This window comes from Cyprinodon variegatus, unplaced genomic scaffold (genome assembly GCF_000732505.1).
Source record: "Cyprinodon variegatus isolate N-32 unplaced genomic scaffold, C_variegatus-1.0 Scaffold100, whole genome shotgun sequence".
Lineage (NCBI taxonomy): Eukaryota > Metazoa > Chordata > Actinopteri > Cyprinodontiformes > Cyprinodontidae > Cyprinodon > Cyprinodon variegatus.
The window spans coordinates 926,579-944,668 of record NW_015150553.1 but is presented as its reverse complement, the minus strand read 5'-3'; the positions used below and the strand labels follow the sequence as shown (position 1 = coordinate 944,668).

The window sequence follows — 18,090 nt, the reverse complement described above, 5'->3', positions numbered from 1 at the left end:
AGATGTAAAACAGAGAATGCAACACTAAGAGAAAATGGAAACCATGTGCTAGATAAATAGAGTGGAAGCTGTACCAGTTGTCAGGTGGAACTCTCCATTAACATCTCTAAAAATGGAGGAAGCAGGTAGAAGATAGAGCGATATGATCAACCAATCACAGAAAGCTTTCAGAGACACATAAAAGCCTCCCTTTGGATAAATTATTCAGATCAGAGGCGCAGAGACAACCATTAACCTAGATCCTCCCCAAACATACACAGGCTTTTACTCTTCTCCATACACACCCATAGGTACAGAGTAATGCACATTTCTGCAGGTTTACCCTCTTGTTTGAGTCAGTTACCATCCAGTTACTTGCTACCAATCAGAATGCACATATTTTACAATGCTTATTGCACAAGTACATGCATTCAACCCATACATTACAGTGTTCAGGACGTTGTTTACATTTCGGTTGAGACACTATAATAACAGTAAAATCCTGTGAACTTTTATGACAGATTGCATGCAGAACAGAGCAAAGGCTTTTTCAAACACTTCTCAAGATTGGAGGGAAAAGTTTCTCCTTTGAAGATAAAAAGGGATGTTTTTTTTTACTTGGCACCAGCTATCTACTAATGCAGTCTGCACTGCTGTGTGGATCTCATTTAGAGCAATAATAGAAGTGATCAGAGATATTTGGGGGGCCTTTGAAAGAGAATGGCGTTTCCCATTTTGTTGCTTTTGCGTGCACCAATTAATGAAATGCATAGAAGCTGGATTCTATAGATCTTTATTAAGGACTCTTACCATAAGGATAGAAAAGGTAAATCAGCTGGCTGTTTGCACTTTTAAACTGCCATGTTGCTATCAAATTATTTTCCCAGGTATTCACTGCTACAGCTGTCAAAACGTAAGATTACTCACCATGAAACAGTTTCCTCTGTGCTCCGCCAACAGCTGGAAATTCATTGCTACTTAAATTAATGTGTATTTCTAGTTTAGTTTCTTCCTCTTCTAAACTGAAAACAAACATAAGATATGACCTATGAGAGAAAATATATTAAAAATCAGCAAAAGTATTGACACTGCAGTCACAGTTTACCTCCCGCAAGACCAGTATCCTAAAAATAGCTGCGTGTGACATCGTTTGGTTAAAAGCATAATAAGAATTAGGTGGTTGAAGTAAAGCACAGTCCAGAGTTACGGCTCGACTTTGACATTATTGCCACATTTATTTTATTTTTCTTTTACTTCTTTCTGCACATTGTACATATTTTAGAGATTTTCATTGTGCCATATATATATCTTAGACATGGATGATAATAGTTTCAGCTAAAATTTGACAAGTGAAAAAACAAAAAGCTATATATATATATATATATATATATATATTAACACTGGAAAATATTAGATGTATGGCTGATCATAGGTTATATTGTAATATTAAAACTGAGTGTTATTCAAAATAGTTTTAGTATTTGATTTATTTTGATTATTTTATATTTTTGGTTATACATTTATTTTTGTTATATCTGAAACTTTTATGATCACATCTATGTTTTTATGTAATGCTCTTGTCACTTTTCATATTCTCTTGCAACTGTTTAATATTAAGATGAACTGTCAGGCATGTAATATCTAAAAATGCTGAACAAAAGAAATATATATTTCCCTGGGCAACCTTTTGATAAAATATGTATTTCAAATTTAAAGCTACGTTCAAGAAGCTAATGTGAATATTTACTTACAAGTCTTTAAAGATTATTGTTTTGCAGAAGGCAGACTGGATTACTCTTTAAAAGAAAATAAATCATGTATGTAAATGTGTCTTTTTCATCTGTGACCTGAAATGCTCAATTTAAAAAAACCTTCTCTGGCTTTGATATCAAAAGTTTTTTTTTCCCTCTCTTTTTAATGGTTCTTTCTCTTTAGATGTATTTCAGTTCACCTCTCTCAGTGAATAATCAACTGTAGGTAGCAGTAATTTGTTGAACCGCAAAAGTTCCACCCTTTCCTTGAGAAAAAGCCATAAAGAGAGCCAGTGGAAGGCATTCAATCCTCATGGTGGTTTAGATTCCTTTCCTGGGTATATGAGAGGTATTAAAAAGGGAGAAGTCCCTGATAAGAAGACACCTCCAACAGATCCAGACTGAGGATGGGAAAGCATCTTTCTCCACCAGCTGGGGGCTTCAAGGACAGGGAAGTGGCCCAAATAATAACACCAAGCCAAGAATTTTTGGGAAGTACCTACCTGCTGGAAAAAAGAAAATCAACAAAAACTGAAAGCATTGATGTACACCGAGAGTAAAGAACACAGTGAGAGGATGTTGTCAGCATATTGTGGGGATTCAGAGGGCACTTAGGTTGGGAAGCATTAACTAGATGAATTGCCCATAGATTACTTCAGCCCTGCCTATTAACTGAATGTTTTCCTGATATAAATTCAGGCAAAGTGTCTATCTCCAAAATGAAAAGTGGGAGCTTTGGTTTGTTAATTAAGGGCTCCATACTGTTTTGAGATTTTTAAATACTTTGAGAATCAAAAACCTGATGATTGCAGAAAATTCAGAATCCACCAGGTAGTAATTGCTATCGATTTTGATGGTCTCTTTAGGTGGAAAGGTACCTTCATGGTAAGCAAGCACATAGTAGTAACACCTACAGTATGGTTTTGGAGAGAGTAGATTGATTTTCTTGAATGAGTCTACAGTTAGATACGACCAAAAACTAATAAAGACAAATACAGTCTTATTGTTCTTATTGTTGTTGTTGTTTTAGCCCTTAAAATGCTTGATTATATCTAAATATTCCTCATTCAGTGTCTGATTTCATTAAAGGGAGCTTCAAATTAACCTAGGCTACTTGTTTTTTAGAGGTACTTTAGATGAGCAATTTAGCTTTTTGGTATGACTCATTGATCAGGATGTCAAAGCCTGAAGAGTCAAAATTTGGAAAAAATGTATTGATATAATGCATTGCCTTAATACATGGGCAGTAATTTATTATTAAATATAGTTTTTTTTTCCAGCCCAAAGATAAAACATTTCCCTTCAAAGTGAAGTGATACTGCAGTATCACACCACTTATGAAGACCAAAGTTTGAGACCTCTTTCATTCATAGTGGTTCTGCTAAAATAACTACTATGTCTCTCACCCAGTAGTATGTCTTGCAACCAGAGGGTTGCTAGTCCGAAACACCAGCTCTATTCGTGTCTGTTGTTATGTGCTGGACCAGACACTTTTACCACAACTCATGATGGTTACTCAGAGATGAATGAATCAAGTGAAAAACCACTTTGTACATGATTTTGATAAAGGAATAGTATTACAACATAGTCAAAAGCTCATAAAACAGTTTACATTTGATCACTGCTGAACTTTGTGGAATCGAAATGTTCTGAAAGCCGTAAAAATGAAATGTCCTTTTGTGTACACTCTGTGTACACAAAATGACAATAAAAGTTGCCTAAGTCTAAGTCATGAAGGTCGATTTAGCATGATATAGACCCTTGACATATTAATTTGACCATATTCAGTTCAAAATGTGAAGTCTTGTCAAACCTGGACTCAGTTACTCCTGCAAAGATGTTTTTGAAACTTAGCTTTAGATCTTTTTATCAAAGGCTGCCTCTGTGGACTTATCATAGTTCATCACGGAATAACACTGGTACATGCAAGACAAACCACAATGCATACACAATCCCATCTCTTTATCTTTGTGGAGACTTTCCACTGAGTTTGATCCATTTCTACACCTTTTCTACAGCCTAGCTGTGACCCTCACCCTAAACTTAATCATTTCTGGGTTCATACCTAACCCCATACTAAACTCAATTTATACCTTAGTCCTAAACCTAACCCCAACCCCAAGAAGAGAACCTTTTGTCATGGGGACAATCGTTGGTCCCCTCAATTACTATACCACTAGGTCCCTACAAAAAAGCATATTACTAAGAGATTGTCCCCATAAGGCAACAATTACATGGCCATATTCCATTCTTGTCCTGCTGTATGTAGTTAGGACTACCATAGACTTCAATTTATTTTAGCACTTTTCAAACCTTTTTATGCCCCCCCCCCCCTTGTACGTTATCATTACCGTTGCCTCCCCCACTCTAACCTTAACATATCTGTTAGAAAAATAGGATGTGAAGACCAGCAAAATGTCCTCACTTTGTTATGGTCCTCACTCTGATGCCGAAACAGGCACCCACACGCACAAAGCCTATACCTACGTGATGATGATGATGATCTAATCTTAAAGTCCTATTTTTGGACTTCAGAGGTATGCTGATGTGCCCGGAAGCAAAGACCAAAGACCATGACTGGGTTTAAATCCTGAACCATATTGCTGCAAGTCAATATTGCTACTGTGCATACTGAACCAAACCACAGCCAACACCACACAGGAAAAAAAGATTGCCTAAAAAAAACAACCACATTAGCCACATTATGGCATTTTTTCTATTATGCATGTTCTATGCATGAAGAGTTTTTTGAAACTTTGTTTTTAAAGGTTGATGATGATTCTGTTGTGCTAAACTGATTATATCATTTAAAGATGAGTTGGTGGTTAGCCCTCTCAGGCTATACAGTCTGCTCTATCCTGTGGTAATATTATGCTTCTAAAGTAGTTGAATCTAATTTGTCTTCTCATTTACATTTTAATAGTAGTACAAAGCTGATCAAACAACCTCTATAGCTTCACACCCCACAGAAGAGTGGGGAAGGAGGGAAATGAGGAACCCACTTTGCCCATCAAATCTAGGAGCAGACAAAGGACCTGCACGCCACATCCTCGGTACTGAGTCTTATTCTATTTGAAATTATATATTTTTCCCCTTTCATTTAGGCCTCGTTTGGAAGAACAAAAACAACAAAAAATGTTTGTGGCTCACAAAATCTTCACAGTCAACCCTAAACAGCTTCCTCTGATCTTTAGTCTCTTGTTCCTTTGGGTGCATGATTGAAGTCAAGACATTTTTGCCATTTAACAAGCTATTCATTGAACAAATAGGGGCCTCAGTTGTGAGTGAGGCGCCCCCCCCCTCCAGAATTATGACATCCTGGCATCTCTTCATGCTGGTCAGCAGCTTGGTCTCATACTGCTGCAGGACAGTACTAACATGCAGTAGATGAAGTTCAGCACTACAGTAAAATCCAGCAAGTGGTGCTTTATAAACTTTCTGCAGTGGGAGGGGAATATCATCATGGAGGATAAGATACAGTCGCTAAGAATGGAGACATGAGGTTTCCACTGGTGGTAAAATCTCATTGTAATATCTTTCTGCATTGAGATTGATTGCAGTCATGAACAGCTTTGTTTTTCCAATAAAAGAAATGCTGTTCCACAACATCAACCAATGGTTGTTATTAGCAAAAATCACATAAAAAAGCAAATAAAATGAAAAAGTGATTTATTTTGGTAGGTTAGAAATAAAAGAGTAGATGTTTATCAATGCTATAGTGTTACATTTTGAATCTTACAGTCATTTCATCATGACTTAAAGAAATAGTTGTAAAATAAATAAAAGGCCTTAGACAATAAAAAAGTGATAGTAAGGCTTTGCGCTTGGTGTTTTTTGTTCATGTAGCACCACCAGCCTTATTTTTGGTTAAACCTGTGTTTCGTTAAAGTAAATGACTGGCTCAACTCCATCCAATCATTTTGCAGCCCTTACAATATGTCACTGTTGAATGAAAGGCTTCCATTTGACTGAGGAAGCTTCATTTGAGGTTTTCTTTAGCCTTGTAATACTTTGTTAACCTGTGGTTAATAAGTGTAACCACAGTTAAATTTGTTAACCTATTAACTTTTAATAGTGTAAGACATGCTCATGTGCTAAACTGTGGTCATAACATGTGCTCTGTGGTAATAAATTAACTCTGAACAAATCAAGTCTGAGAGACAAAATGCAAGCTTTTGAAAGAGCTGGCATGGAAACTATGAGATATTAAAAACATATATACATAAAGGAGGATGAGAAGGTTTTAGTCTCCTTAGCGGGATGTAGTGAACAAAACAGGCAAGGGAGCAGGATATTAAATTAATTATTTAACAACAAAAAGATAAAGCGTCCTGCAGAAATTCCTATTTATTGCATTTATTGCAGGAGGAATGGGTATGACAGAGCAGATGGTGCTGCTATACACTGCAATACAACTGTAAATACGTCTGTTTGGATTGTTCATTCATTTTCAGGTTTTTACATCACTGCTATGACACAGTGTGGTTGAGTGTGCCCAGGGGTTTGGGGACTGACGCAAATCTGGGGTTTTATGGCAGGAACCCATGCTGGCTTTAAAATAAATTGATGATGATGAGTAAGTGTATTGATCTCTCTTTGTGTCTTTGGAACCCCCCCCAGACAAACATATGCCAAGCAGCTACTGCTCTGTGCTGCCCTTGGGTTGCTGGGGGTTTTAGAAGCCATATATATTATCTATGTTATAAAAGGTTGTCAGTCTGTCTGTTAAAACAATATGATCGGTATCATTTTATAAGAAAAAAAAAGGTAAGAAGATGAGAGCATATTTTAGGATTTCAGTTTATTTGACATCCTTGGCAGAAACAAACTGCCTGAAATACAGTGTTCAGGTCTTCTAGGAGATATTTTAAGAAAAAGTGTTCATCTTGTTTAAACTACTGTTTTTTTGAGGTCATTAGACAGATTCATTTTCAGTTTATGTAAAGTATCCAACATTACATGGAATCAGCTGAGTTTCTGTTTTTTCAGTCTAAGAAACAGGATTTGCTTAACTTCAACAAAATAATGGGCCATATGATTATAAAGAAAGTCAACAAAACACTTTTTTTTTTTTGCCCTTCTGTGTTTTTCTTTGATACATTTTTAATCAAAGCAGAGGAAGAAGTTCAGGGCTAAGAAGTGTGCTGACACGGGCTTTGGTGAGCATATTATGTCCTTCACAAAATGTGCATGCACACCAACACACAATCTTGCACGACTGGTAACATGAAGCCCGTGATCTTTTAACTGCTGTCACCCTGCGGAACACAGGAAGTAATCTATTGATCCGAGAGGAAGAGGAGTGGAGGGATGGAGCAGAGACAGCCTGGAGAGGGGAGCATGCAAGGAATTTAATGCGTGAGGGAAGTAGGGCTGCAGACTGACCACAAAGTGTTTGGTTAAAGACTTAAAAATCCACAGGAGTATACTGGCTATGTTTAGTGTCTACCGTCTCTGACCTATAAAATTGTTCATTGTCGTATATAAGCATTAAAAATGTGTTTTGTTCTCTTTAAATATCATAATAACTAAAGAGTAAATTGTTTCCTTTCAAAGCAACAGGGTTGTCTATTTATCTGTCTATGGGCCGGATTTATCAAGATCCAATTTTGCGTGCAGTAATTTGCGCTCGCAAACTGGAATTTTGCGCGAGGGGCTGAACCATGGCTTGCGGGTGATTTAACAAGAGTGATTGCGTCACTGGTGGCAGGTGCAAAACTGTTGGAGACGCCCTATTTAAATGATGGTTTTGCGCGTTTTGTGGTTTGCGGCATGGCGAGTTTGGACAGCAGAAAGCGCAAAAGGAAATTCGACCCCATGGAAATGGAGGTATTGGTGGATGAAGCCAACAAACATTTAAGTGAACTACAGCAAAAAAGTGTGACTGTCACACAGAGGAACGCTATATGTGAACAAATCTGTAATAAAGTAAACGCTGTTGGTGAAACCTTGCGAACAGTGGATGAAGTAAAAAGAAGATACCAGGATATTAGAAGGCGAACCAAAGAAAAACTGACATTTAACAAAACATCTGCGAACAAAGCAGGAGGGGGCACAGTAGATGAGATGCCTCTGACCAGCATTGAGGAGCAAGTACAGCTGACGCTCTGTGAGGAGCAAATCACTGGAATTGCAGCTTCAAAATGGCAATGCTGGATAAACGAAATGTTTTGATGATCGTTTCCTCGTTCATTCCAAAAATATTCACACGGAGTGAAAAAATGCGTTCTCTGCGTCTCCTTGCTTCATTTCCATGTCTCCTTCTTGCGGCAATAACCGCTGCCATGTGTGCGCAATTACGCATACAGACCATTTGCACCTTCTTTTGAAACGTGTTAAATATAGAGTCAGATACCGTTAGCAAAATTGCTTTCAGGTTTGATAAATCCCTTTGCGAGTGCTAAATTAATATATTTACATGTTCTCCTCCCACAAGACGCTCTTTTGCGTGTAAACGCCTCATATTGCATATTCATTGCAGAAAAAGTACTAAATGGATAAGAGGCGCTATTTAGCACGTTTTAAAGACCAAATCCTTTTAGCACGCTGTTGATAGATCAGTTTGTACATTTTTTAGCGTGCGCAGTGAAATAGCTCACGTTTTAATACACGCAAACCTTTGATAGATCCGGCCCTATGTATTTATGTATGCAATAATGTTTTTCTTAATAGATGGTCCTATACTATAAAATATAGATTTGGATGTATTCATATGTAAGCCAGTAGTGAAATTTGAAACAAGCATTATAGTTTGTTAAAGGAATATTGGAGGATTTTTGCAAATTTTTTAAAGACACGTCCTCTCTTACTTTCAGAACATTTCCATTTCTTAAAGTGCAGCAGTGATCAAATGTAAACAGTGTGGGAGAAAAAGGTGCCAAAAAACGCATTGATATGAAATTTAAGAGCATTAAATATATATGGTGCAATTATGTAGGGTTTTGGTTTGGTGTTGTCAGTGTGATGCATAGTCTGTGACATGATTTAGAGATTTTTCAACATTTAGCTGTATGATGGCAGTGGGGAAGAAGCTGTTTTGGAATCTGCTGGACCTGCATCAAATGCTCTGAAGCCTCTTCCCAGACGGCAGCAGGGAGAACGGTCCATGGTGGGGGAGTGAGGGGTCATAGATAATGTTATGGGCTCAGGACTCAAAGTGCTGGAATAAAATGTCTTTTATCGAAGGAAGCGGAGCCCTGATGATCTTCTCTGCTGTTCTCACCACTCTTCTCACCTTCTTCCAGTCTGCGGTGCTGCAGCCTCCACACCACACAGTGAGACAGCTGGTCAGAACGCTCTCTATGTTGCTTCTGTAGAAAGTGGTGAGGATGGGTGTGGGCAGGTGGGCTCTCCTCATCCTCTGCAGAAAGTACATGCACTTTTGTGCCCTTTTAAACAGTGAGGTGGTGTTTACAGTCCATTTGAGGTTGTCGGTGATGTGAACCCCCGAGAATTTGGTACTGTTGACCACATCAGCTGAGCCGTTGATGAGCAGCGGAGCGTGGCTAGGCCGATTTTTTCTGAAGTCCAAGATGATCTCCTTCATCTTCTCCACATACATGTTCAGGTTGTTATCTCTGCACCAGTCCACCAGCTGCTCCACCTCCTTTCTTTAGTCCTGGTTAATCTCGTCTCTGATGAGGCCCACCACTGAAGTGTCGTCTGCAAACTGATGTGATTGGTGGGGAAGCAGTCCTGTGTCATCAGGGGTGAACAGCAGGGGGCTCAGGACGCAGCCTGTGCTTAGAGTGATGACATCAGAGGTGTTCTGTCCGACCCGGACTGACTGGGGTCTGTCTGTGAGGAAGTCTAATAGACAATTGCAGAGGGTTGTATTGAAGCCCAGCTGTGCCAGTTTTCTGACCAGATGCTGTGGGATGATTGTGTTGAGGGCTGAACCAAAGTCCAGGAAGTCATGGAGGGCCTAGATCTTCTGGTTGTGGTTCTGCTTCGCTGATCTGATGACACTGTTCAAGTTGGCACACGCTGTCCTCAGTGCCTCTGTGTCACCTGACTTGAAAGCTGAGTTCTGTGCTTTTAGCGATTTCCAAACCTTCCCATTCATTTTCTTCTCATACACTTCGTAGACACTTTTTCTCTTACTATCCTCTGCCATTTTCAAAAAGGTGAGCTTTAATGACTGTCTGAAACCATAGCTCACTAGACATATGCCCCGAAGTGCACATGCGCAAAAAAAGATAGCTAGCCGGAGACCAGCACGTAGGACCACCTTATGTAAACATATCACCAGAACGATATGGAGGAGCACTCCTTTTGATGATCCACCTGTAAATAAAAGATCTTCCACTATACCTTTAATTATAAAGTTCAATAATAGTTCCCTTTCCGTAAAAATTCAAAAAATATCCACTGGACTTGGTTTTCAAGATTTGAAGACGTTTCGCCACCTCTCCAGGAAGCTTTCTCAATTCCAATGTCTGGATCCGCAGTGAGTTTGAGTCTTATATGGACAAGGCCTTGTATTGCTTGGAAACATGCAAATGAAACCGAAAATTTCCAAGCAATACAAGGACTTGTCCATATAAGACTCAAACTCACTGCGGATCCAGACATTGGAATTGAGAAAGCTTCCTGGAGAGGTGGCGAAACGTCTTCAAATCTTGAAAACCAAGTCCAGTGGATATTTTTTGAATTTTTTTGAATTTTTACGGAATGACTATGACCTGGATGACTGAGAACCTTCATCAGCAATAGTTCCCTTCTAACAATAGCAGTTTGGTTAAAAAAAGATAAATACAAAATATTTGGGTAAAGTTTAACTGGAGGTGTTATTTTGGTCAGCAGGTATTTTTCAGTTTTTAATATCAAGAGGAGAAGAGTGTTTCCTATATGTTTAATTGATTTTCTTATCAATAAATATATGTACTTCATAATAGAATAGAGCTATAAAGAAGGCACTATGGAATGCTTTTCTAAAGCAGGGACGGGAAGATTAATTCTCATGAAAGGTGACCCACAATATTCCTGCGTCTGAATGGAAGTTTTTTTTTTTAAGTCTAAGTCTCAAGCTGTGGACAATTCATTATTTCGACCATTTGAAGGATAACCTCAGAGGAAACACATGAGTGGCTTTGGGAAAAAAAGTCACAAGTTCAAACAGNAAAAATTCAAAAAATATCCACTGGACTTGGTTTTCAAGATTTGAAGACGTTTCGCCACCTCTCCAGGAAGCTTTCTCAATTCCAATGTCTGGATCCGCAGTGAGTTTGAGTCTTATATGGACAAGTCCTTGTATTGCTTGGAAATTTTCGGTTTCATTTGCATGTTTCCAAGCAATACAAGGCCTTGTCCATATAAGACTCAAACTCACTGCGGATCCAGACATTGGAATTGAGAAAGCTTCCTGGAGAGGTGGCGAAACGTCTTCAAATCTTGAAAACCAAGTCCAGTGGATATTTTTTGAATTTTTTTGAATTTTTACGGAATGACTATGACCTGGATGACTGAGAACCTTCATCAGCAATAGTTCCCTTCTAACAATAGCAGTTTGGTTAAAAAAAGATAAATACAAAATATTTGGGTAAAGTTTAACTGGAGGTGTTATTTTGGTCAGCAGGTATTTTTCAGTTTTTAATATCAAGAGGAGAAGAGTGTTTCCTATATGTTTAATTGATTTTCTTATCAATAAATATATGTACTTCATAATAGAATAGAGCTATAAAGAAGGCACTATGGAATGCTTTTCTAAAGCAGGGACGGGAAGATTAATTCTCATGAAAGGTGACCCACAATATTCCTGCGTCTGAATGGAAGTTTTTTTTTTTAAGTCTAAGTCTTAAGCTGTGGACAATTCATTATTTCGACCATTTGAAGGATAACCTCAGAGGAAACACATGAGTGGCTTTGGGAAAAAAAGTCACAAGTTCAAACAGTGGCCTGAAGCTCAGCACAGCTTGTCTTCAGAGATTAGGACAACCAGATGCACATTCAATGTGGAAGTGTTTGAATATTCATACCAAGAAAAAAATGACACAGATTTTAAATGAGAGTTGTTTCAAAATCTTTTAAAGGAAATCACAGGACATCAGTGCTTTTAAAGCAGTTTGAAGCAAAAATAGAGTAAGTTATGACAATATTTATCTAAACCAAATACTTTAATCTTTCATTTTAACTGGTTTACTTCACTCCAAGAATCTGCCTTTGCTTTATTAATGTGGTGAATTGAGGCAAAGTTAATTAAATTCAATCCAAATAAATTTGGAACATATAAAAAAAGTTAAAATACTTTTTAAAACCTTTGGGCTCTACTGAAAAATGTGTCGAGAGCAGTAATTAGCGAAGAGCCGATATAAAAAAAATCCAAAAATTCATGGCAGGAGGAATAAAATAACACACAGAAGAATGCTTTTAAACTTTCCTTTACACAGCGATTAAATTAAATATTCATTAAAACCCCACAAGTTCATCTTGATCTTGTTCAAAAATACAGTAGAGGTTCATCACATTTCTTCAGTAACCTTAAAAATAGATCTCACCTCTTTGCCTCTTTCACATTGTGCATCTTCTTTTTCCCATCCTTACCATCTTGCTTTCGTCATGCACTTCTTTGCTTCCCACATCCTCCTCTCTTCATCTCTTTCTTCGTCCGAGCCCCCGATAGTCTGTCCTTTTCTATTTTTAATACTCAACCCACATTCACCTTCTCATATGACACACTGAAAAAAACAGTTCCTCTAAACTCAAGGAGCCGGTGGTGGTCAGAGATGTGAAATTGAATAAGCACTGATGAGGGTGTTAGAAAAACATTATTAGATCGAGAAAAATCGCAGCGTAATACTGTGGAGGTGTATAAGATAAGTTGCTGCCAAGAAAGCAAAATATCGGAAAAAATTCTTACACACTTACTCCCAGTTTAAATTTCTGTCCATGATAATAAATATATATTCTCAAAGTTATTCCAGACTGCATAATGTTTTAAAAAGATTTTTTTTTAACATCCTTAAATTAAGTCATCCATCTACCCAATATTTTCCATAATGGGACCGTTCAGTCTCAAAGTCATACAAAAAAGCCCATTAATTTAGTTTTCTCACAAAAGATGTATTGGGTTTCTTTTTTTAGCACAATGTTTGAAAATCATCTGAAAAGCCAAGGTTTTTCCTAAGGGAAATGTGCTGAAGTGCAAATCCTTTAGGTTTGAGCTTATTTCCATTAATATCCTCTGATATCCAGAATCAGAGACCATGTTTTTGCTCTTGGACGTGTCCTATTTACTACCAAACCAATCTTTGAATTTGCCTTTTTGTGGTCAATGCAAAGGCTTCTTCATTGTCCATAACCATCAGTAATTAGGTGGTAGAGAAGGTTACCAGATCTTTTCTTAAACCTACAATCTCCAAATGTTACATTTTACTATATATTTGGCATCTTGCAAAATGACCTGTTTTACAACACATACTAGTCTGGGAAACAATGACAAAGCTTCTAAAAGCTTCGGAGCTCATTTCCCTGCCACCCACATTTAAGCTGTGACCTGCATTTTGAAAGCTAGAATCACAGTTTATTGACAGTTGTGCAGGCCTCCACTTTTCACCAGTTTAAACACCAGTCTCATGGCTATTAACGGTGTAGGGTCATGACCTGACCTCTCATATGCCTTTGTGTCTGCTTACCGTCTCTCTCCACCTCTCTTCTTCACATCTTTTCATCCCTCTTTTACACCGTAACTCCCACAGGAGGCTGGGCCACCTCTCTCTGTCTCCAGATGCACGCAGGCTCCTGTCAGTTCTGAGCTTAACGGTATTTATAACGATCTGACCCTGGGACCTCTCTGTGGTAATGATCCGCTACCCCTCCCTACAAAAATACACAAGCTGACAGACAATAACCTGCAGTCCTGTGTCCATCATGCTGTGTTGTTCTTTGCTATGATGAGATGAAATTAGTCATCAAAGCTGATAACTTTGCAGCCTTTAAACAGCCTTTAAAAGTTTACTTTTAGTTTTATGCACTGTTTTAACAAGGGAGACCATAATTGCGGCAGATTTTTTTTTTTTCACTTAACTGTCTAGACTCCTATACAATTTTAACATTTATAGTTTTTCATATCAAAATTAGTAGATTATAAAATATATTTTTTCTGCTTTTTAGATGGAGTTAATTTAATTTTAAACCTGTTTTTCTTCTTCTTTGTTTTCATGTACCCTTTTTAATTTTTTTTCATAAAATAGACCCCTGGTGCTGCTTTCATGTTGACATTCATGTGGAAAAAATCAGTTCTGCTCTTGACTTGTTTCCGAGGTGCTTTGTTTGTTGAGAATCTGAAGAAAGACAGGGGGGTGCATGGGAACAGCTCAGACTTGACTTTTCACCTTCAAAAACTGCTCTTTCCCAGGTTCCATCTAAGTTGCTTTGCTGAACTTTTGGTGTTGCCAGAACAAACTCTTATTATTAAAACGTCAAAAATCTGTTTTATCATCTAACTAAAGGAAGTTTACCTCTTACTTTAAGTCAAGCCCATCTCTCAGATATTCATGTATTTATCATCTTTGTATTTTTGTTAAATAAATTTGATCCTAAAATTATATTGAAATGCCCCAAAGGCAAACATGATCACATGATGAATGTTGGGTTCTGGAAGTAGTCCACAACAATCACAACCAACACCCACTCTAACCACAAACACATACTTGAAAACCTTCATGCAGAGATATAAAGTATTGTACTCATGCTTTCATTCTCTTTTCCAAGGCCTTCCCTCTTTTCACACAAAACACACACAGACACACATACACACAAAGGGTGCTTTAGATTCACACAAACACAATCGCTTAGCTCTGCTCTCTCAATCCAACCCTGTCGACAGCACTAGTGCCTGATATGAGGCCAGGGACAGAGGAAATGAACAATGTGAAGTATTATTTTAATACAGTGGAGCCAGCTACTCATGAGCGGGAAAACATCTAGTGTGCTCCATGCTCTGGAAAAAAAAGATCTCACAGTTTTAGACAGTTTTGTGGACCAGGAATCCTCTCTTCTTGATGTCTACTACACTGAGTTCATTACCACAGTTTGAGTGTATTTTTAATTATAGGTTACCTCAGGAAAGTGTTTATATTTCTCCATAAATACTAAACCTTCCTAAATTGTGCTTATATTACCTTAAAGTTCTATATTGTTATTTAGTTTTTTTGGGTTATAGAAATATTTATTCCTTTATATTAACCAATTAATTACATATTTCTTTAAAGTATAAAGCTAAAAAAATGTTGCATATATTTTCAGTCAGCTGTCTTTGTTGAACCAACTCTTTCTGTAATATCAGCTGTCGGATAGAGGAGTATAAAGTGATTTTCAATGCAACTTGTTTCTGTAAGATTCCCAACTGAATGTGGGCCTGTGTCTTGAGTGCACCATTCTAATGCAAGGATTTTCTTTTATTTATACTATTTAATTGAAGCCCCAACTACATTTTTAGCACAGGTGTCCTGACAGGCATGAAGCTCTTCTGTCTCTGTTGTCTCATCAACAATGGGACAGCTGGATGAGAGAGATTGACTACAGTATCATCTGTGTTCGAAAACTTCTGTGGGATCTGTTTCTAAAATAAAGGAAGCTATAAAAGTAAAAGGCATAAAAGCATACTGGCAAACTGAAACTATTAAAATATTTTTTTTACTAGAACTTTAAATTTCTCCTTTAACACTATGAGTAGTTCTTCATCTTCTTGTTTTCCTGGTGGACATTTGGGAATGTTAAGGTAACAATGAGAATGTGGGTTTCACAATTGTGTAGATCCGCACTTTTTACAGACAAACTAATACAGTAACATTGGCATGATCAGTCATTTATGTCAAATGAGCAACAAGACATTTTTTTTCTTAAATAACTTTATTGGAGTCAAAAGTACTGGAAACTTATTAAAAACTTATGTTTGAACTTGCAAAAACCTCACCACACTCTAATGATGCAGTCGTTTTTAGTTTGTTTATTATGATTCTTGTATTTCCGGACATTTACCAGTGGTCTTACAAAGTTTTACAGTCTGTGGCAAACCTCAGACACTGGATTCATTCCTTTATTAAAAGCTAATATCAGACTCTATTATGCTGCCAAAACAAGCCATTTTCATCTAACAGGTTCAGGCTCAGCGTCTGACCATTTATTTTTCTAGTCATTTGTTATTATGTTAATTTTGTACTTCTGGCTTTCAAAACAATTGAAATTATATTTATCTTAATTTATAGGAAAAGTGTTCTTTTATTTTTACATTTGGAATCAGATTTCTAACAGAATGAACTATTTTCCTTTTAACAGTTTTCTGCTTGGTGTAAATGTTAGAATAAGATGATTTTAAATGTAGAATTGACAACGAATATTCAAATATCTCCTCAGCTAGTCTGCATTTGGCTTATAAAGGCACATGTCGTTTATTAAGTGGCACATTCAGCAATATGTTTTAAGTTCTAAGTTATTTTTGGGTGGGTTTTACCTCACTGACATTTTTGACACATATTTATTATTATTTATTTTACAAATTAACAAATAAGGAACTTAGCTCTCTGTTAGCTAATACCTTATATCTGTCTGGTAACTGATGTCTGACTCCAGAAGTCGGCATTGCAGGTTACCAGAGGGCTAAGTCTTTGTTTTGTAGATTTCAACCCAAGACCAAATATTCAGGTAGTTTTCTTATGAGTCTCTTCTTTTCGATGTTGTCAATGTTCAGCTCTATTGTTCTTTTAAGCCAACTGAATATGTATAAAATCTCTTTGACAGGAAATTTTAGTATCATCAATCTGAGACAACCACTTACAGGTTAACCGATAACCTAAATATTCATGAGCATACCATTAAAGGAAGAAAACCTTTTGTTTTATTCTAGGGCTTTTAACCAGACGAGCACCAAATACCCCATATCGTTCTATGACCCCTTAAAAAAAAAGATCTTGAACGTTACCAGTCAGTGCTCCAGTTTTAACCTTTTAACATTAGCTGTAGAGGAAGTTTTAGAGGCTGCATGGTGCCTACCTGTACTTTGAATACTTTTATCAATCCTTCAATTTTATCAATTCTTCAACTCTGGGAGAGTTACAAAACTGCCAAACTCAGCCAATAGAAGGTGGTTTCATTTTTTATAGTCTGACAGTGTCATTTATCATATTTATGCTTCCTCAGGTCCATCTTCAGTGATCAGCAACGATGACGACTCAGCTTCTCCACTTCATCACGTCTCCAATGGCAGCAACACTCCCTCTTCCTCAGAGATGGGCCCGGATGCTGTCATCATTGGCATGACCAAGATCCCGGTGATAGAAAACCCTCAGTATTTTAGAAACACCAATAGCCTGTTGAAGACTGACACATGTAAGTAAACCTACATACATTTCTAAAAAGTATACCATCATAATGAAAATTCTCTGATTTATACCGCCTATTCTTAAAGGGAATATAGACTTCAGACCAGATTGCAAACATGGTTGAAAAAGACTTAATATTGTTTTACGGTATTTACTGTCTGAAAATAATTCAGATTAAATTGTTAGCTTTACAAAATCTATTTCCATTTGCTAAATGCAAAACAATTTAGTGTTTTTTGTCACTTTAAAGAGATCTACATATTCTATGATTACTATGACATGATATTTTACTGCAAAGTATGATGTAATGCTTTTTTAAGCAAAGTAATTCACACCATCTAAATTTCATAAAGGCATACCTTTGGAGGTGTTTCATAGCAACACATCAAATGCATTGCTTCAAACAAAATTACCTCTATGTCTCTTTACATTCAGCTTATCCTGGAGTACAGCTGAGTTATCCTGGGGTACAATTTCCAGATGCTTTAAGGCATCACACTCATTTGTTCAAGCCATTATCTTCAGGTCAAAGTGTAGCATAAATTGGTAAATGCAGATAAGAAGTATACAAAATAAAGCCATAATCAGATGGTCTGAGTTCAGCTTTGAGAGAAGGTTGTACAGTATGTGTGCTTAATATGACTCTACACAGTATTTAAGTTCAACATTGTGTAATATGCAAAAAAGAAAAGAATATATACAAATTTCGAGTTGTAGACAATAAGGTCAGACAGTCAGTTCTATTATTTTTTCATGAAAAATTGCCTCCTAACCTGACTAAGTTATTGCAGTAAAATCAAAGAGGAATGGGCTAAAGTTAAAGCAAACCATTGTGCCAGGCTTTATGAAAGATGCCCACATCATTTGAGTCAAGTCACAAAATACTGAGGAAATCTTGTAAACTTTTAACTTAAAGGAAAGTCATAAATTATTAAACATAAAATTGTATCTGTTATTATTCTAACATCTAACAAACAGGAAAACATCGGTAACCTTTATTTAAAAGAGGACACTTAGTTTAAGCACTAAATTACATGTGC

At 37.1% G+C, this 18,090-nt stretch overlaps 1 protein-coding gene across 13 annotated transcripts in view; it reads left to right on the top strand.

The window, feature by feature from the left end:
* Positions 1–18,090, top strand: part of ntrk2 (neurotrophic tyrosine kinase, receptor, type 2) — a 104,978-nt gene that overhangs the window by 51,738 nt on the left and 35,150 nt on the right. For all 13 annotated transcript variants that reach the window (XM_015374302.1, XM_015374301.1, XM_015374295.1 and 10 more), the window contains one exon: positions 16,869–17,057. In XM_015374302.1, the coding sequence (XP_015229788.1) occupies positions 16,869–17,057 (189 nt within the window). The remainder of the gene's footprint in view (positions 1–16,868; positions 17,058–18,090) is intronic.